Source organism: Chelonia mydas, chromosome 20, assembly GCF_015237465.2.
Source record: "Chelonia mydas isolate rCheMyd1 chromosome 20, rCheMyd1.pri.v2, whole genome shotgun sequence".
Taxonomy (NCBI): domain Eukaryota; kingdom Metazoa; phylum Chordata; order Testudines; family Cheloniidae; genus Chelonia; species Chelonia mydas.
The window spans coordinates 12,063,915-12,083,925 of record NC_051260.2 but is presented as its reverse complement, the minus strand read 5'-3'; the positions used below and the strand labels follow the sequence as shown (position 1 = coordinate 12,083,925).

At 49.9% G+C, this 20,011-nt stretch overlaps 1 protein-coding gene and 1 long non-coding RNA gene across 2 annotated transcripts; both read right to left on the bottom strand.

Annotated features, from left to right (window-relative positions):
- Nucleotides 1-9,581: 9,581 nt before the first annotated feature.
- On the bottom strand, nt 9,582-12,662 carry LOC122463413 (protein maestro-like). Its single transcript, XM_043533166.1, has 5 exons — nt 12,519-12,662; nt 11,634-11,816; nt 10,594-10,749; nt 9,962-10,096; nt 9,582-9,680 (listed from the first exon to the last, which is right to left on the bottom strand). The coding sequence occupies exons 1-5, from the start codon at nt 12,660-12,662 to the stop codon at nt 9,582-9,584; spliced, it is 717 nt and encodes a 238-aa protein (XP_043389101.1).
- Nucleotides 12,663-14,357: 1,695 nt separating this feature from the next.
- Nucleotides 14,358-18,055, bottom strand: LOC122463425. Its single transcript, XR_006286779.1, has 4 exons — nt 17,703-18,055; nt 17,058-17,251; nt 14,693-14,830; nt 14,358-14,471 (listed from the first exon to the last, which is right to left on the bottom strand). It is a non-coding gene; the product is annotated as an uncharacterized LOC122463425 (long non-coding RNA).
- Between the last annotated feature and the right edge of the window lie 1,956 nt (nt 18,056-20,011).

The following is a 20,011-nucleotide window of genomic DNA, read 5'->3' as shown; positions in this document are numbered from 1 at the left end:
CTATGGACCCTTTATGACACCTCCCGAGGGTACCCAGGGTTGTGAGGGACCTCACCACCACTTGCCCTTAGCATGAGGAAGCCTTCTCTGTGCCTGCCAAGTGTCAGCTCCTGACTCTGCCAGTCACAGGAAACACAAGCACACCCTTCTCACCCTGTCCAGGATCCACTGTCCTTCTACAGATAAGCAATCGGTACCCTCCAACCGCCCAGCCCTCTGGGCATCCCCAGAATGTCCAGCCCCTGTTCCACTGGACACTCACAGAATTCAGAAGTTTGCTACACACCACCTTACCAGTTTCACCTCAGCATCACCGCTCCATTTCACATACTTAGATACGTTGATAGTGAAAACAAGTAGTTAAATTCAGAAAGATCAGAGATTTGAGAAGCAGAAAGTAAAATTAATGTAAACAAATGGTTACATAAAAATAAAATCCTAACACACTTCTAGAGCTTCAACTTAAATAACCAAACATTCCCCTGTCTCACAAAGGATAGCTCCCCCAAATCTCTCTCTCCCAGCATGAAACACCCAGACCACATGTGATCCTCCATTCATAAGACAAGCCAGCTGGCAGTTCATCCAATAGGAGAAGGATACCTGGTGCAGGATACCTCTGGACCTCCAGATTTAGTTCCAAGCATCCATTCTCTTCACTTCTAAACACAGTACCCCTATTGTTTGTTTGTTTTTCATGTATTGAATCTCCTCTGGAGACTTTGCAATCACTTGATTAGAATTTTGCTCTATTCATTAGCATCCACTGTGAATAATTACTCAGTCTACATACAGCCATTCAGGCATCTCCTGCCTGAAAGAAACTTCTTTATCACCTTCTGGTGACCAGCCCCAACTCACAGACCTTCAAAGCATCAATTTCAGTAGACAACCATAACGCCTTAGATATTATCCATCCAGTCACTGTACAATGATTATGAGGAGCAGTGTGGCACAGGCATCCAGGAAAGGCTTTACATGACACCCTTTGATTACATACACCTCCTTTCCATAGTGCTTTCATTCTGAGCATCTCAAAATGCTTCACAAACATGAATGAATTTTGCCTCACAGCACCTCTGTGAGGTTGGCATTAATTACTCCTTCATTTCACAAGTGGGGAAGCTGAGAGAGAAAGATCAAGTGATTTCCCCAAGGTCACATCAGAATTTTGATGGCGAGCTGAGAACAGAACCCACATTTCCTAGCTCCCTCCCATGGCTATGTTGTAATCACAAGACCATCCCTCATCCATTTTAGCCTCCTGATTGCAGATGAGAGAACTGGAGCAGACTGAACCTGTTCATTTCATAGTGCCTGGAGAGAAGAAATGAAAGAGTTTCTGTTATAAACCTCATCCACTGTAGTTGAGGCAAGGAGCTGTTTCTCCTTCCTGCTGCTTTTTCTCAGCCAGTTCCCTAAGGCATCTGCAGAGAGGCTTCAAAGTACCAGTGTACTGAGCTGGCACCACATACTCCAGAAGCCTTGGCCATAACATCTGTAGAGAAGAGTGAGACTATTCAGTACAGAGCTATTTCCATTCCCCCACCTCCAGTATCCTGCTCTCTGAATCCCTCCCTGTCATGTAGCTTCTCCTTTTAAAAAAAACTTGACTGAAGCCTAGCTTATTCCCTGCTCTCACTCTACGTCCCGAAGGGCAACACTCCTAACCCGCAGAGCCTACAGCCCATTGGAGCCAGCCCGCCTACACCTGGGGTCAGAGGTCACTTATGTCAGGGAGGGTTATGGTGAATCTGAGCAGGGCTGTGCTGCTCCTAATGGCTCTGGCTCTCTCCTGGGACACCCTGGACACTAGCCAGAAGTTGACATGCTGTGGGGGAAGGAAGCAGGTGAGGATCAATGGGCAGGTGCATGTTCTGTGCAAATGAGCCCCTTCCCATCCCCAGGGGGCTGTGACATTGTGCACCTGGGGCGTGGGGGGGGGGGAGAGAATATCTGAGTCATTGATCATAGAGCTTTAGAAGGAGATTCTTGCCCCCAGGACAATGCTTGTATCCTGCAGGTCACAAATTGTCATTGTCTCTCTAGATTGGGAGATGTTCGGTTTCGGGGCTGGTCCCATCCTCCTTGAACTCTTGATTCCTGAACAGCTCACCAGGAAGGAAACAGACCCCTCACCGACTCTAAACTCTTTGGTGGGCTGAAGGAAGTGACTGTGAGCACAATCCCCGCAGGAATCTCAGGCCCTGCAGCCCTCCTGTTTCTCTAGGAAGGAGCCTGTGCCTCTTCTGAGGACCATATCCTGGATCTCACTGCGGGGGTGTGGGGAGGGGTTGAGACTCACTCCCCAAGCCAGGCAGGGGCCCTGTGGTTAGTGCTCAACAGAACCAGGCAAGCTCTGCCTTGAAGACCTAGCTCCTTCCTCTGTCCTTCAAGGAGGAAGGGCCTGACACTGCATTGCACCAACTGCCCAGACCCGGGACAGCCCACTGGGGGCCCAGCTAGGAGGACAGACTGGAAAAATGGATCTTCCAGTCTCTCCTTACCATTCCTCCTAAAAGTTCCGTTAAAATTGCCCCCTGCTTCTCCACATGGGGCTCAACTCCAAGACGTAGTGGAGCCTGTTTGTGTCTGGGGACTCTGCCAGCAGGTACCCCAGCATGGCATCCACGAGCTCTGGCAATACCTTGTGCAGAGCCTGCAAAGCAAGGGAGAGCCATGGGTCAGAGTTAGGGAAACTGGGGCTACACCTGCCACGGGTGTTATGCAGACAAAACTACACAGGATTGTTTCAGGGGCAAGACAAGATGTCACGTTTATTATAACACAATTTGATTTATGACCAATAACTAATACCTATGTGCACACACACACACACACAAAATGTTCTGCAGCTGCTAGGTAGATACCAGTCCTGAATGTAGCTTCAGTTTGTGGCTTGGGTTTGTAGCTTGTGGCGGCTAACTGGCCAGGAAAGCCGGGCACAAGGAAGAGCTGGGTCTCTGTTGGGCATGCACCGATGCCCTTCCATGTTGGCAGCAGAATGTTACACTCTAAAGTCTTGCATCTCACCTATCCTTTTTGTCGGCTTTAGTTTGAATCCAGATCTATAGGTGTTGTAGCTAGAAACCAGGGCTACCCCTGCCGCAGGATGGGAAGAGGGGTCTCTGGGAAGCACTGGTGAGACCCCCAGACACATATCCTGGCCGCTCTCATTCACATCCCACTGCAGGCAATTAGCAAGGGTTCATGACAGGATGCCAGCTGGCTCTTTGATCCATGACCTAAGCAGGTCTCTGCGGAGGGCCTCGTAGGAGTGCCAGCTTCCATCCAAGCTGCTGTGGATGGAAGCTGGGCGGGACACAGCATGTGCAAGGAAGGAAGGAATCCCCTAGGGAGGGGTAACATGATCCCCCTGGAGGAAAGGATCCAACTCTGCAACTTGTTCCATCTCTGCCCACCCCACCCATATCTCTGGAGCTCCAGCGAATCAAGGGAGCAGGGACCAGATGCCACTCCTGCTCCTGGCAGGGAGGAGTAGGAGGATGATCTACTTGGACTTGGGTGGTGTCCTTCTCCGTGCCCAGGGTGAAGACGGCATGCAGGGCAGCTCGCAGGAGGTGGGTCTCTAGCTTTAGGGCAGGATACATTGTGCTGGCAAGAGAAAGGGGCCCGTATTAGACTGTGCAATGTGGAGGTGGGATTGGCACCAACATCAACATAAAACTGCAGGGAAATAGGCACAGGCTGGAGAGAATGGAAACTGAGGCACCAAGTCAGGGAATGAAAAGGCCAAGGCCTCACAGACCGATAGTGGCAGGGCAGGAATAGCGCCTGTTCCCTGGACCCTGCTGCCCCTCCTTATCTGACCCCAAGAGTAAGCCTCTCACCAAGGCTCCTGTAACATTACTGAAGCGAAAAGAATAGCCCAGCCAGGAGAGAATAAATTTTCCGGGCCACCTCTGCCAGAGGAGCCACCCTTGGGAGGTGACTGGGGACAGGGAGGAGCAGGGACTCCCAGCCCTGGCCCGGAGCAGCAATGGGGTTAGGGGAGCCGGGGTGGGGGGGTGTCTCGGTACCTGAGGTTGCCCATAGTGATCAGGGAGTTGGCAAGGATGGCACCAGGTGGAGAGTCATCAGGCAGCTCCTCAATGAGCTCCTGTGTGAGACCCAAAGGAGACAAAAGAGCGTGAGAGATTCAGGCCCCATGGACACTTCTTATATCTTACAGTCAGCACCAACAACAGCTCTGAGCAGATTCAAAGATGCCACACAAACAGCCTGATTCTAAATCTTCAGCTGTGAGTGCAGAAATGCTATCAGTTGACCAGGAGAAGAGCGGGCTGCAAGGGAAGAAATCACATCCTCAGGCGAGGACTCCTGCTGGGAATCAGGGCTAGGCTCCTGGGGCCCGTGCATCCCACACAAGAGGCCCCAGAGCCGTCCTGCCCGGCTCCGCTCCTGGGCTGGGTCCCGCCCATCCAGCTGCATCCTGGGCCAGCTCCATTTGGGCCTGGCGCCTGCTCCGGTAGGTAGCAGAGGAAACTCGGAAGGCTGGGCACTTCAGCTCCCAGCCAGGCCAGGAGGTGGCTTCCCCGCCAGCGGGGACAGAGGGGCTGCTCTGCTCCTGGAGAAGCTGGCGGCTGCTTCCCTCAGGCTCTGGGGCCACCTGCAGAGCTTGGCTATCCTGGAACCGAGCAGGGAGCAGGCATGAGTCTGGGTTCAAGTCCCTCCCCATCCCTGCCCCAGCCAGAGCAGCTCCTCCTCCCTCACAGGCGTGCAGGAAGTGCAAGCTACACACCGACAGGAGCTCAGTGCATGATCTGCTCCCAATGTTCCCCCTTGTCATCCCTGGGGCTGCAATACCCCAGGAGTCTCCTCCTTTTAGAGCAGTGAGGTCAGTCACAAAGACCATCGGTCACTTTGGAGAGGCAGCCCCCTCCTCCCATCCCAGGCCACACTCCTACCCAGGTGTCACGGAGTGTGGGGGAGTCCAGGCCCTGCACCCCTCTTCCTGGGATTCACTGAGACTCTCAGCCAGCCAGTAAAACAGAAGGTTTATTGGACAACAGGAACACAGTCCAAAACAGAGCTTGTGGGTACACCCAGGACCCCTCAGTCAAGTCCTTCTGGGGGAGCAGGGAGCTTAGACCCCAGCCCTGGGGTTCCCTGTGTTCCTCCACCCAGCCCCAAACTGAAACTAACCTCACCCAGCAGGTTTCCTGCTGCAGCCTCCGTCCACATTCCCGGGCAGAGGTGTTACCTCCCCCTCCCCCTCCTGGCTCAGGTTACAGGCTCTCAGGTCTCCCATCCTCAGGGCACATTCCCAGGTCAACACTCCCCCCTCCCTGCTGAGTCACATCCTCACACCAGGTGAGAGAAGGAACATAGCTGCTGACTCCGTGGGTGCTCCGGGGCTGGAGCACCCACAGAAAAAAAGGGGGTGCTCAGCACCCCCTTTGATGACCAGCTGTTGGCCGCCAGGGATCAACTGTTTTGCAGGTGCCTCAGCAGATGAGCTGTTTCACATGGGTAGCCTGCACACAGCTGCAGTCAGCTGTTTGGCCAGCAGGCTCAGATCAATGGTTTTGTGCCTCCCTGCTCCAGCAGGGGCTGAGTGAGTCTCACCAAAAAAAAAAGAAAAAAAAAAAAGCCTTAGGGTTGGCGTGGGCAGGAGTGCTGGGCTATCAGCAGCAGCACAGCCAGCCCCTGCTCACCTAGGGCCGCCCCACACCTTTTGGGCTGATGGCCATGGCATCCATCTGTATGGTTATTGCCTCCCAGCCAGGCTTAACTCTGGCTACAGCAGGCAACAGGTGACCCAAGGAAGCCCAGCTAGGCTAGGGCTGGGGTTGGGTGCAGTGGTGGATTAGGGGGAGGAGAAGCCCTGGAGCCCGGCAGGAGGTGTGGGGCTGAAGCCCCCAGCTCGGCAGCCCCAGCCACCCTAGTGGCTCCCAGGGAAGCCCTCCCGGCAGCCCTGCAAGCCGCCTCTGACCTCGGTTGCCCATCTTGGCTCCTCCCTAATCTCAAGAAAGAGGCTTTGACAAGTCCAGGAACCCCAGTCTTAATCAGGGGGAATAAATGACGCTGAGAGCCTCCTACCCAGGGGATGTAGAAAGGAAGTCTGCCAGAAACCTCCCAAGGCCAATCTAATTCACGGGGGAGGCACTCAGATCCAGTGGGGATGGGCAAGAAGATGAAAGCTTGGGAGGGAGAGAGAGAGAGAGGAAAGTGCCAAGCCAAATTCTTCCTGATACTTCAGCGGGAAAAACAAGGCCTTGCGGCAGGTCCGAGGAAACCATGTCTGGTCCTGGAGCCGAACGTGGAGGCCCATGGGCAGACTATGTAGGCGCTGCATTGCCAGGGCTGGGGCTGTCGCACACCTTCAGTGTGGCTGGGCGGTCCTCAGGGAAGTTTCAGAGCTCCAGCAGGCAGAGAACACTTGAAAAACCTGATGCCGCGGATCCCCGCGGCCAAGCGAGGAATGGCAAGGGGCTGAGCCAACCTTCCAATACCATCTCCCAGGAATGGTTTCCGAGGAGAGGAACTTCTCCCATCCCCCTCTCTGCGCAGCATCCCTCTGCCCCATTGCAGGAGCCTCTTACTCTCTCCATCTTGTCTGTGTGGAGAGATGTGGCGGTTCAATGACAAGACGGAACACAGCTTTTAGCAAGCAAGCGGCTGGTCTGCTAACGGGCTTCTGCCTGTCAGCTTTCCACCTTCCCCTTTATTCCTTCTCTCCCCCCGCGCATTACATTCTCCAACAGATAAAAGGAATACACTGGCTTTGTTTAACATTCTTATTTACCAATTTCTATCTACCGCATTCCTTGCTCTCGGGCCTTGAGCCCAGTCCTGGGAGGCTTCCCACGGTTCATGTCATCTGGGCGAGATTCCAAGGTTCATGCCCTTGAGAGGAGCTGTGTGTGCACAGCTCCTGCACAACACTCCAGGTGTGCCCTGAATGTTGCCAAGCGCATGAACCTTGTATGAATCCTACAGAGAGATATGATGGCCCTCAGCTCTTCCTCTGTGGCTCTAAATCTCTCCAGGGTGGGTGTTGTCAGACCCTTCACGGCTGTCATCAGAAGGGCGTGGAGCAGGGCTGAGGAGGGGTGCTCCCCGAGGGTCTGCAATGAACAGGGACAAAGCCTGTTGGGACTTAGTATTTCCCTTGGGCAGCTGCCCTGGAACAGTCTGTCCCCGGGGGAGGCTGGCAGCGCCGCGTGAGCCTGGAGACTCCGGCTGAGCCCTTTTCTTCAAAAGCCTCCACAGGTGCCAAGGTTTCCTCAGCCTTTCGTCCGCTCTCTGGCCCCCTCTCCTGAGAAGAGACGGGAGCCTCTCGGCCAGTGCTGGGACCCCAAGGGCCACCCCGTTTCCTCCCTCGCTAGCCCCTCCTCGCAGGAAACTCCGCTTTTGCTGAGAACGCCTAGTTCTGTTTGTCTCCATTCCACTTCATTCCCCAAGCACTTGGCCAGGACAGATGTCACTTATGATCTCAGTTGCCACCAGCTGGACAGAGGGACTTGGGTCTTTCTCGAGGATCTGGAGAGCTGAAATTACAGAGGACAACATGTTACTGAACAGACTGTCAAATCACAGCTAAGCGTGATCACAGAATCTTGAAGTACCAGAGCAGAATGATCACATGGTAAAATGTGAAACTGGGCTCAGTCCTTCTATTGGGATGGAAAATACATGAGAGATGAATATGCCTCACTTTTCATATTGTCACCTGTGCCTGAAATAGCTGGAGACTTATTACCTCTGAATACCACGCTACAGAAGCTCTCCAATACAAAGAAAGCTTTAGGTTCCTCCATTGGCTCCCTTCCATGCTCCCAACAAGCGGGGAGACCCTGACTCGACCAGAAAGTCATCCAATCTGCTGTAAATGGAAGAAGGTCCATTGTTTCAATAGCTTCCACTTTTCAGTTTATTTTCCATCTCTATTCAGGAGCCACTCTCTGAGCTCCAATAACCCTGGAATTGAACAGAGGCCAGGGCCAAGCTGGTTTGTGCAGGATGCAGGGCACCCACTGGAAGAAAAATTGCTGGTGGGAAATTTGGGGTAGCAGAAAGTGGCTCCAACTTCTCCTCACCTGGGGAGTCCACAGAGAGCCAATAGAGCCCAAAGAGTGGATAGCACTGGCTGCAGAGGGGGCCTTGCCAGGACAATCAGGAGATGCACGGACTCACATCACACCTTCTGCAGCTTCCTCCTTCAGGGGAAATTAAAGCTGACTTTCTACTGGGCGAGAGTGAATTTGTCCTTTGATGTGTGGCTGATGCACTTTGTACCAGTGGTATCGGTTACTGGTGCTTGTCAGCTAAATTCCTTTAGAACTCATGGATGAGCAGAACTTAGCTGTATTTATTACTTACACATCAGCAGATGTTCCAGGTCCAGCCATTTCATACGCTGCGTGTCTGTGTGTTCCAGGATGATGCCTAAAGACACAATGGAAAACAAACAACAACAACAATAAAACCTTCCCTTGTTGAGTGCAAAGTGATATTAGCAGCCCCTAGACAGGTCTTTGGCCTCTCCTACTGTGGGCCTAAGGGTGAGGTGTGGGCAAGAGGACGCTAGCGCAGTTTAGAGTCCACACTGAAGAGAATGAGAGAGACTTTTTTTTTTTAAAGAATGTTTACACAAAACCCATTTGCTTTAAAGAGTCTGTGTTCCTCTTGCCACTGCTGTCAGTTATTGGAGACATACTAAGCTAGTGTCTTGGTCTAGTGGTCTGAGCAAAGGACTGGGGCCAGGAATAAGTGAGTTCTTAGCAGGGATCCCACAAGGTGACTGACAGGTGAGACTTAGGCCACAATGCCTGCCTGTCTCACATGGGTATGCTCGGGAGAAGAGGGCACAGGGCCAAAGAGGAGGAACCTTTTGCCTCCTTGACAAGTGGTGTGGCCAGGAACCTGAAACAGCAGGCGCTGAGGGCAGGTGGGCTGCATGCCTCCCAATCATGAAGTAGTAGTGAAGAGCACTGAGCAACATTGTGGGTGGGTCTGCACTTTGAGCGAGGGGGATCACTCCCAGTTCAATGGGACAGGCCCACACTAGTTCGGGCAGCGCTCGCATGCTAAAATTAGAGTGTAGCTAAAGCAGCACGAGCAGTGAGAGGAGCTAGCCACCTTGAGAATCGACTGGAGTTTGGATGGGATCATACTTGGGGTGGTTAAACCTCCTATTGCTCCTGCCATTGCTGCTACTCTCTATTTTTAGCACTCAGGGCTAGTGTGGGTATGTCTCATCAAGCTGGGAGTTATACCCCCAGCTCCAAGTGCAAACATACCCTACGTGACAGTGTCCCATGCTTTAAATGACTGCACCATGCTTTCCCCGCAACAATCCCGAAGCACTTTATAGCAACTCTATGACTAAATGACTGCACCATGCTTTCCCCGCAACAATCCCGAAGCACTTTATAGCAACTCATGATTTCCTCCGACCACCACACTGGAGAGGTAGGGATATTAACCTCCCCATTTATGTATGGGAAGCTGAGGCACAGAGAGATTAATGGCAGCTCAGTGCTGCACAGTGGGATTTTTTTCTCTCTCCCTCAATGGGAATACCAAAAGGGACACTGGGCATCATCTCTCACCAGCTAACTTGGCTGCAACTGCCCGGATCTCTTCCCAGCTGCTACAGAAGTACATGATGGTGATTTGTGCAAGTTCTCCAGCACCTTGGCATTCTCTTTGGCCTAGAGGAAATCAGGGACACATGAGCTCTCTCTGGCTAGAAGTGCCCTTTGACTGCCAACACATGCTTTTGCGAGCCACAGGTAAATCAGAGAAAGAACAGGGGACTGGGTGGACATGGGAAAAATGGGGATCTGTGGCAGATTTACATTCCCCATCATCCTCAGTCATATATCCCACTCTGACCATTATTTCCATTACCCATCACACATCCCCCCCACACCTCTACACCACCACAAGCCACTCCAGTCAAGAATCTCAGACACTTCAACAGCTCACTCACAAGGTGACTGCAAATGTCCACCTGGAGCTCTTCAGGCTTCAGCTCGGCTGTGCCATCAAGGTGTTCATTCACGGCAGTTTGGAGCCTCTTCAGTCCCAAAAACGGGACACAGAGGTGAAACGTAGCTCTGCATTCCTGAAAAAAAGAAAGAGTGTCACACTATTTAATTGTTCCCTACTGAGTGCTTTTGTCATTCAAAGGGAACTCATCTGCTTGACTGCTCATCTATTCCAGGATAAAAAGGGATTCATCTGGATGTAATTGGCAGAAAACATGCAGGAATGACTAATAGAGGGGAGAGCTTCCACTGCAACCTGGAGGTAGCATCAATGTCTTTTTGGAACAGATCTACCTATGAAAGCTGCTTCACCAGGTCTCTCTTCTGTTCTGGGGAGGCAGGGGCCTGGGGTGCAGAGACAGACAGGAATAGAGAGGTGTCGGGCTCAGACCCATGACCTATCCTGGGTTCTGGTGAGGCAGCCATGGACCAACCTGGCGGGAACTGACTCAGCAGGAGGGCAATGAACTGAGGGGAGAATTTGGGCCTCCACAGCAGGCAGGAATAGCAGAGCTCCCCCGGCATTGGGAGGAAGATTCCTTTGGCTTAGTAAATAAGTCACTCTCGGTCTTACCATTGAAACCTTGGGGTTCGGGTCTTGCAGGTGCAGCAGAAGTGTGACCCAGCTCTGTCTAACCTGGTCGGTGAAATAGCCCTTCCATTTTCTTTTTGTCAGGCGGGCCAGGATGCCAAATAGGACAAAGGCCAATAAATGAAGAGCATCATCCTCCTACAGCCAAGAAAGCCCCACAAGTTAGTAACTAAGGGACAATCACATCACATACCTCACACAGCCATCTCTTCTACGCTAAAGTTGAGGGATTCCAACTACAGCTAGTCAGAAACACTTTCATGAACCAATTGTTGATTCGAATTTGCTGATTCATCAAACTATTTTAGTGAGAGTTCCATTTTGATGAAATTCCTCCAGAAGCCAGGCAGGGGTCCTTGGAAACCTGCCTGCTGTCATGCCAGTGCACTCATCCAGCTCCTTGGCAGCCGATCTAGCAGGCTGACTGGGATCGTGGGCTTCCAGGCCCCCAGCTTCTGGGACCCTGGCTCTCATATTTGCAACTCTCTGGCACCTCTAGCTCCCACCGTTTCCTGGGTTCCCAGCCCCGGGATAGTCTGTGAGCAGACTGCCCAGACCCAAGTTTTCAATAGAGCTCGGTTGAGAATAGTAATTCTGTTTCACAAAGAGTTTTGAAGTCTGGGGAGAGGGATTCCCACAAATAGGAACAAAACCAAAATTTGCAATTTCAAACTTCTCTGCAAAACGGAATCATCATTCCAACCCTCTCACATAAAAATGGTATAGAGCAGGCCCAACACTCTCTATTGTACCTTGGAACCCCCTTTTCATGGTTATCTAGCTACCTAATCTAGTATTCAGGCTTTCTTTGAGGTTCTCAGTGGCAAGAAAGAAGAACAGAAGGGGGAGACTGTGGGAGCAGGGATGTCATCCCCATCCTCCTAACGTTCTCCTCCTCCGTAAAACACCTCTCTTCCCTGGGGCCGAAACATCTCTTCACTCTGACATGAGCAATGCCCAGGGAGTAAACGGAGTCTAATCAAGATCGGTTGAACTGGCGCTGGAGAGTTCTGGTCACATACGTTGTCAAAGTAGGTCCGGATCTGTTGGGTGAGGTCTCTGAAGGAAGAACCTATGTCCTTCTCTTTCAGCTCCTTCAGGACTTTGGCCACTGCTTTCATGCTCTTGCCAATGACTTCAGAACTGAAAGGGTCACTTAAGGCCCTGATCAATATGACCATAAGAAACTTCTTGTGCTTTTTCACCTGTACAAACATACGACATTAAAGAACACTTATCACTGATCACACTTCTAATATGTTTTCTTTAGCGGTTATGAAGCTGTGGGAATTTCATCTCCCCCTCCCACCCCCCAGAGACCAACAGTTATATTTCAGACCAGGTTCGAGCTACAATGAGCCAAACTCGGTGCCATAATACACCTGTGTCATCCTATTATTAGATTCCTAGTTACTTAGATTCCAAGGCCAAAAGGAACCCTTGTGATTATCCGATCTGACTTTCTGCATAACATGGAACTTCCCCGAAATAGTCTCTGTTGGAACTAGAGTGTATCTTTTAGAAAAACATCCAATCTTGATTTTAAAATTGCTAGTGACAGAGAATCCACTACAACCCTTGGTAAATTGTTCCAATGGTTAATTAAAATTACCATTAAAAATCAATGCCTTATTACCAATCTGAATTAGTCTAGCTTCATTTTCCCCCATTGAATCTTCTTATACCTTTGTTTGCTACTGGGAAGAACCCATTCTCAAAATGTGTTTCCCATGTGAGTAGTTACAGACTGTCCTCAAGTCACTCCTTAACCTTCTCTTTGTAAAGCTAAATAGATTGAGCTCCTTGAGTCTATCACTAGAGGAGCTGTTGTTCAGAGTCTATCACTAAACATCTATTTCCCTTGGTTTCTCTAGTTATGCTGCATTCTAGTCAGTATTCTCTCTTACCTTCTCAGGCGCCCCATAGACTAAATTTCCCAGGCCTCTTACAGCCATCTGACGGACAATGCTGATCCTATCATGTGACCTTTCTTCCAAAATGTGTAAGACAGGCTTAAGGAACTTCTTCTCCCTGAGCATGGGATCACTCATTAGTTGATATAAAATCAACCTGTCCATTAGCCCCAATAGAATCAGTAAGATTGGGAATAGAATTTGAGCAGACATGTCATACACTAAAAACAACAAGGAGTTCTCCTACAACCCCAGTCTTGTGGATACAGACAAATATGGCTACCCCTCTGATACTTAGCACATAATACACTGTAACTTTAGTATTCCACACAAATGAGAAAGGTCTACAAAACATGGAGCTTTCCTTTTGGGCACTAGAATAGGGATCCACTCACCTCTTGAGAGCCTCTTAGTGGCTGGGTATGGTATCACAGTCCTTTTCTCACCCCTGGTGCACCCTGCCAGCCGTCCTCAGTGAGTCTTCTGTGGCTCAGGCCTCTGGCTGAGTCCCAAAGTCCAAATGAACCCCTTCTGGGATAGTCCAGAACAGTCCCATTGCCCTCACTAGGGTCTCCAGCCCCAACTCTGGGTCCTTTACATTCTGCTCTCCATTAGCATTGTCCCCTCCGGGGGCTTATGCCACTGTCGGTGGTAGGGGAACCTGGGCCTGCCCCTAACTCTGGGTTCCAAACCATAGACCCTATAAACAGGAGCTAGGCACTGCTTGATTTCAGTTCATTGTCGCTTCTTCCTACCGGCCACTTTTAGCTTCACCCTCACCTCAGGGTTAAAGTTCTTCAGGACTCTCTTCCTCCAAACCCAGCTTAAGTAAAGGCTGCCAGAATCAAACTCTGGCTGTCCCCTGAATTTCTGTGGCCAGAGAGCAGCGCCCTTTCTTTCCCCTCCAGTTCCTGCCAGGAACTGATCTGCTAAGGCCCTTCAGCTCCTTTTAGCTGAGCCTGATGGGCTCGGATTGGCTGCTTTCATGAGGCCTCTCTAGACAGACCCAGATTGGGGGCTCTTTTCCTAGGGCAGGGTGTAGTAGGACCATGGGGCTTCTTGTAAGGAGCCTCAAAGCCCAGGTACAGCCCATCACAGGCACAGAGAGATTGTTTTTCTTAGAACCGGATGAGCCCTGAAGATAGTTGCTTAGTGTAAGTGGGAAATATGATGCAAATGTTGGAGGAAGGCTGTGGAAAGGGAGGATGCTCCAGCGGGTATCACACTAGCCTAGGACTTAGGAGGCCCAGGTTCCATTTCCTGCTCCCTCAAAGACTTCCTGTGTGACCTTGGGCAAGTCACTTAGCCCTTCTGTGCATCAGTTCCCTGCCTGTAAAATAGGAAACATAGTGCTTCCCTACCTCGCAGGAGTGTGGTGGGGATACAGACATTAAAGAGTTTGGAGGTACTCAGATACTACAGTAATGAGAACCTAAGATAGACATTAATGTAGTTGTAGGTTGCTTGGTTGGTAGCATTAGGACACTCGGTTCATTCAGAAGATCTTCTGAGCTAAACCAAAATCAGGAGCTGTTGGTTAGGATCAGCACTAGGACTTGGCAGAAGAGGTCCACTCATCCAAACTCTGTCCGTATCTCTCTCAGCCAGCACCTGTGGTTGTGTAGCTAGTATAGGCAATGACGGCAATAAAAACCACAGAGAGAGAAGGACTCAGAAAGGTATCGTGAAGTTCCTGGTGAGGTTTCCATATAAAGGAGGACCTATTCTACTGTTTAAAATGACAATTACTCCTATGAACTGAACTGTACAACTCCCAAAAGAAAGGCAGACAACAGTCTAATGGTGAAACTGCTCTTCAGAGCCCTGTGTCTTACCTGGGCAAGGAAAGCTGTGCTGGTGACTCGGTGGTTTTCTGTGGGGGAATTCACCCAGGGGAGGAGGCTCTGTATGATCTCAGGTGTTATGAGTCCAGATCTTAGCAGAAGACTGGAAGACAAAAGAAACCGCTCATGGGCTAGATTGCACACTTCAAAAACTCAGCTGCTCTGAGCATACAGCTCTGATATCTAGGAGTGGGAGCTGTGTGTTTCCACCCAGGACACCCCCGCACCCCCCCGCCCACAAAGCTATAAACGGGAGGTTCCCTCTCAGCCACTCTATTGGCTACTGATTCCCAAGGATAAAATGATGCCTCCTAGATCTCTTACCTCACCAGCAGACACACTCCCTCATGGTGAGTCTTGGGGTTTTCCAGAAGAATCCAAGTCCTCTGCTTCCTGAGCGCTCTCACCAGTCTCTCATTCCCACCCTTGAAAAGCACAGACTCTAATGCTTTGATAGAAAGCCTGGGGAAAGAAAGTCACAGAACTGCAGCAATCAGGAGGAAGGTGCAGCTTGAACAGAGAGTCAGGAAGCCCCGGTTACTTCTCAGGTCTGCTGTTCAATCGACAGTTCATCCATTGGCAATATCCTGGACACCAGTGTCCCTGGAAGGACTTGATGCTGGGAGGTAAGTTTCAGTCTCATACATCTCATATGACTAGTTTTACTAGGGACAAAATTTTGCAGTCCTTTTTCTCTTTCTGCAAGCAGTATGGGCACTAGCAGAGTACAATGATATGGAAAAGATACATGATCAGGACCCAAAAACAGGGGGCATAGAGTGTGGTGATCACTAATGGACATTTTGGGGTCATATCTCCAGATATGAGGTGAGAGAGTGCTGAGGGTTTGCACTTGAGTCAGCACTCTGGTCACTATTCCTACTAATTCGGTTCCTCACAGAAAGCCTAATTGGATAGAGGTGTACCTGATTACGAGGTCAGATTGGGGCTAGTGAGTCAAGGAACCAATCATTCTATTAACAGGGAAACTGTATAAAAGGACATGGGCAGGAGCCCTTTGAGGGGAACAGACAGAGAAAGAAACTTGGGTGACCAGATGTCCCGATATTTGGGGCTTTATCTTATACAGGTGCCTATTCCCCCACTCCCACCCCCGTCCTGATTTTTCACACTTGCTGTCTGGTCATCCTAAGAGAAACAGAAAGACAAAAAGCTAGGAGAGCCTGACAAAGTGAGGTCTCTGAGTGGAAACACCCTACCCCCCACCTGACTTTTGGAGAAGAGTTTAGAAAGTTGAGATACAATATAAAGGTGCTATGTATTGGTAGGGGGATTAAATAGACCATATGTTGGTGCTTAGAAGGAAAAAAGTCTCAAGGTGGTCTGTGTTTGTGGAAGATGTGGGGGTGCAACATCTCTGTCACAGCTGGGGGCTCATCAGGGATTTCCCTGTTATCTATGCAAATGGAGAGCCTGTTGGAGAAGCCGGTGTAGAGGTTTGGCAGTCCGGGTGATGGAGGGAACACTGAAATGGGTGATGAAGCAGCAAAGAGAAGTGTAGAACTGGGGTTCTCAACCTTTCTGTTTCTGAGCCTCCTCCCACCCTCAATATGCTAGAAATACTCCATGGCCCAGTTCCCGGCCAGTTCCAGGCCTCTGCCCTGCCAGGCATCAGCATTTGGGGCTGGTACGTACATTCTAGTTCACTAAAAGGTTGCCCCATGAGTCTCAAATAAAAGCCCATGTCACCAATATCATTGTGAAACGCATGTACAGATGCTGTGTCAAGAGTCATGGATATTTATTGAAAATTACATTCTTAGGATCTGTGTCTTGGGACTAGTCACCAGGAAAGATGACAAATTCATTTTCTTTCAGGCAAGAAATGTTTATCCATCTGTTTGTTTACATGTACATTAAGGTGAACATTAGGGTTCACATTCAGTTGAGAAGGACTGTGAGAACTTCAAAGAAAGGAAAGTAGCAGGAAGTAGACAGGGGGTGGGGACCCAATTTTGGGGTACACATCAAAGGTTTGCTCTAGTCTATTTTGGGGACATCTTTCGCTTAGGAAGTAGATGGACAGCGAGTTTGCTTGATGAAAGAGGGGTCGCTATCAGGCTTGGTTGAGAACTTTGGGTGAGAAACCTCTTTAGACAGGAGGTTAACCTGTTGGTTAAGTTTAGTTTCTAGGAGCAGATTATGATTTCATTTTACATGTAACCATTTTTGGCTTGCATTCTTACTCACAATCACTGGAATCTCTGTTCTTTGATAATCTCGCTTCTTGTTTTCACTAGAAATATATCTAAGTGCTCTGCGTTTTGCAGTATAGAGTATAAGGAATAAAGTATCAAGTACAGAGTCTAAAGTAGAAGTAATAAACTGGTGTGTACTGTTCCATTGGGAACAGCAGGCCTGATAATTCTGTGGGAGTTCAGTGGATAAAGGTCTGGACACAATACGGAATGGTCAGAAGACTCGGGGGTTGGTGTGTGCCTGTCATTAACCTGTACAAAGAGACTGAGGTCTGAGGAGGCCTGGGTGGCAGTGTTTGTTTTGCCAGAGCCTGGTAGTTTCAGGGAACTGACCCACAGCAGGCACAGACAAGACTTCCTCACTCGAAGGGCATGTGGTGGTTAGGTGCCTCGTAACCCTGGGAACTCCTGGGGAGCATCACACAACTCTACTGGAATTCTCTTTGTTTCTCTCCCTTCCTTCTAATTACGGGCAAGGGTTGCCCTCAGTAAGTTGTAGTCCTTTTCAGAATCGCCTCAGGCTGCTTATTGTTGGCAAAGGCACCTTTTGTCCGAGGGTTTGGCTGACCTGCTGCAGGAGAACAGGAAACAACTCTGGGAGCAGTTCCTGCACAGCTTTGCTCGACTGCAGGGCTGACACCACCTCCAAGATGGCACATGTTGCCTGAAAGGAGAGCATGGTAAAAAAGGAGATCTCTTCCCAACACCATCACACCCTCTCTCCCAGTCTGATATCTGCTGTACTAAATTCTCCCTTCTGCCAGTAACTTGAATGACAGCAAGCAACTCGCTTAACTCGTGGCTCACTTTCCCACATCTGTACAAATGTGTATGACCTCCCAAGGCATGTTGTGAGTCCTAAGGAAGATTTGCAAAGCACTGTGAGAAACCTGCTCCAAAGACTTTCTAATGGCCAGATAGTATTAAGTAAAATCAGTCACATACTCTAAAACTGCCGTATTTATTCCACAGACAGCAGAGCCGGACTCAGGGAAACAGTACCTCAGAGGAGAAGTGCCCACACAGCAATATTATACCACACTTCCCGCTTTCCATCAGCAGGATTGTCACAGGGCACAGGAAAGCCTGAAAGACGTGTCTGTCATCTAACTTACTGAGAGAGGTTCAGCAGCTGCCAAATGCCTGTCAATTTCTGTCTCTGAGGTGATGCTGCCTTCTGTTCTTGTTGGAGTCTTTATCTTCTCTATTAGCACTTGTAGGACTTGAGTGGCAAGCAAGGGGTCTCCCCCCAGAGATCTCCACAGCTCAGAGGTGTCACTGCAGTTTAACAGAAGTTACAGGTGAGCCCTGGACACTTTTGTGGCTCACACTGAATGCATCATATTTTAGTAAAGACCAAATGTTCTCCTTGCCTATGATGAGAGAGTTAGGAGTCCTGTCCTCCTTTAACGCTCCTCGTGTTTAAATATGGAGTTTCCAGTTACAGAACTAAGTTAAGTGACCTAGTCTTCCTGCAGCCTAACCATTAATACTAGACTTCAGAAGGACAGGACACAGAGCGCCAACCTCACTTCCTGTTTGCTCCACTTCCCAGTCAATATGGAATCATGAGCATGTGGCTCCCAAAGATCTAGGGTTTGGAAGGCAAGTGGATGAAAGAAAAGCCAGATTCCTACTAGATGGACATACAACTATGAGAACGAATATTCATGGCCATCCTATGTCCCCTTCACAAATGGTGTCCCTTCCCTCTGTTTGCCGGCTCATTTTAAGTATTTTAGGAAGGGTTCGGACTCCTGTAAATTTCTGGAAAAATGATCTAGGCTAACTCAGGAGAATCCCAAAATTCAGTGGCCACTGTTAGGATCTTGGGACAAAGACCGAGTAGACGTCTTAAAAGACAAACTTGGCCAACCTACAACTAAATTGGCAAAAGGAGAGGTTGATTTTTTCGTGCAGTGGTGGGAAGAGGCAAATCATAGGTGGACAGAATCAAAACTTGCCTCTCTCAAAGATTCTGGCGTCTATCCCACCAGATGCAACTCATTTTACTGTTGATTTGTGCTCTGCTTTCTTTTCTGTCCCGGTTCACCCTGACTCCCAGTTCCTGTTTGCCTTTTCTTACAAGGGGCAACAGTACACATGGACCACACTGCCCCGGGGTATACTGAAAGCCCATCATATTTTTCCCAAGCATTAGCCCGAGACCTTGCTGACCTTGTTTTCCCGTCCAGGTCCACATTAGTCCAATATGTAGATGATCTACTCCTCTGTTCCCCTTCATTGTCTGCCTCTGAAACTGACTCTTTAGTGCTCCTTACTGCCCTAGCAAATAAGGGTCACAAAGCTTCTCGCTCTAAACTACAACTCTGTCAAGCTTCTGTCACATACCTCGGCTTTCTCCTCTCCCAGGGTTCCCGTGCACTTTCTCCCAACGCGTCCAAGCTATCGTTAGCTTTCCCCGACCCCGCTCCCCAAGCCAGGTCCAGAAGTTTTTAGGCATGGCTGGATTTTGCAGACAATGGATTCCCCAATATGCCTCCCTTGCAAAACCTCTCCAGGAACTCACTCGATTCTCTGTGCCTGACCCCATGCTATGGCCCCCTGAGGCCAATTCTGCCTTTGTTTCCCTCAAACAGGGTTTGGCTTCTGCCCCTGCCTTAGGGCTGCCTGACTATTCTAAGCCTTTTACCCTTTTCTGCCACGAACAATCTGGGTGTACGCTTGGAGTTCTCATTCAGATGCACGGAGAAAAGAACCGCCCAGTGGCTTATTTCTCTGCCACTTTAGACCCTGTTGCCCAAGGCTTACCCCCCTGCCTGCATGCTGTGGCTGCTGCAGCACGCCTAGTCGAAATGTCTGATTCCCTTGTTCTCCACTCTCCTCTTACCCTCCTGGTCCCTCACTGACCTCACCCTGCTCCAAGTCTCTGCCCCAGAAACCGAGAAAGAATCCTGGGTTGCCCAAGGTTGCTCTCTACGTCCCGATTCCTTTTGGCGCTCACCTACTGGCGCCTTTGTAGCCCCCCTTTTCACTCTACCTGTCTCTGGCCGCCCTGCTACACGGTGTTTCGCATGTCGGAAAGTAGGGGATGGTCTCTGCTGTAACTAAGATAGGATGGTGGGCCCCCCTATTTTAGCTCTTTTGCAGCCCGCCACTGTGCAGCCTGTACCACAAAGCCATAATATTGGTAAACCTGTAAAAGTGGCCCAGGGGTTCCGGGGCCTGCCTCAAGCACCGTTCTTGCACAAATGCCTAAGTGTCAACAATATGAACTTATATTGGTTATGGTATGTTTATTCTCTGGTTGGATTGAAGCCTTTCCTTGTCGCAAGGCTGACTCACTGTCTGTTGCCAAATGTTTGTTAAATCATATTATACCTGCCAAGGGAATTCCTGCTACTCTGTCCAGTGATCTGGGTACACATTTTACTGGACAACTTGTTCAACACCTGGACTGTAT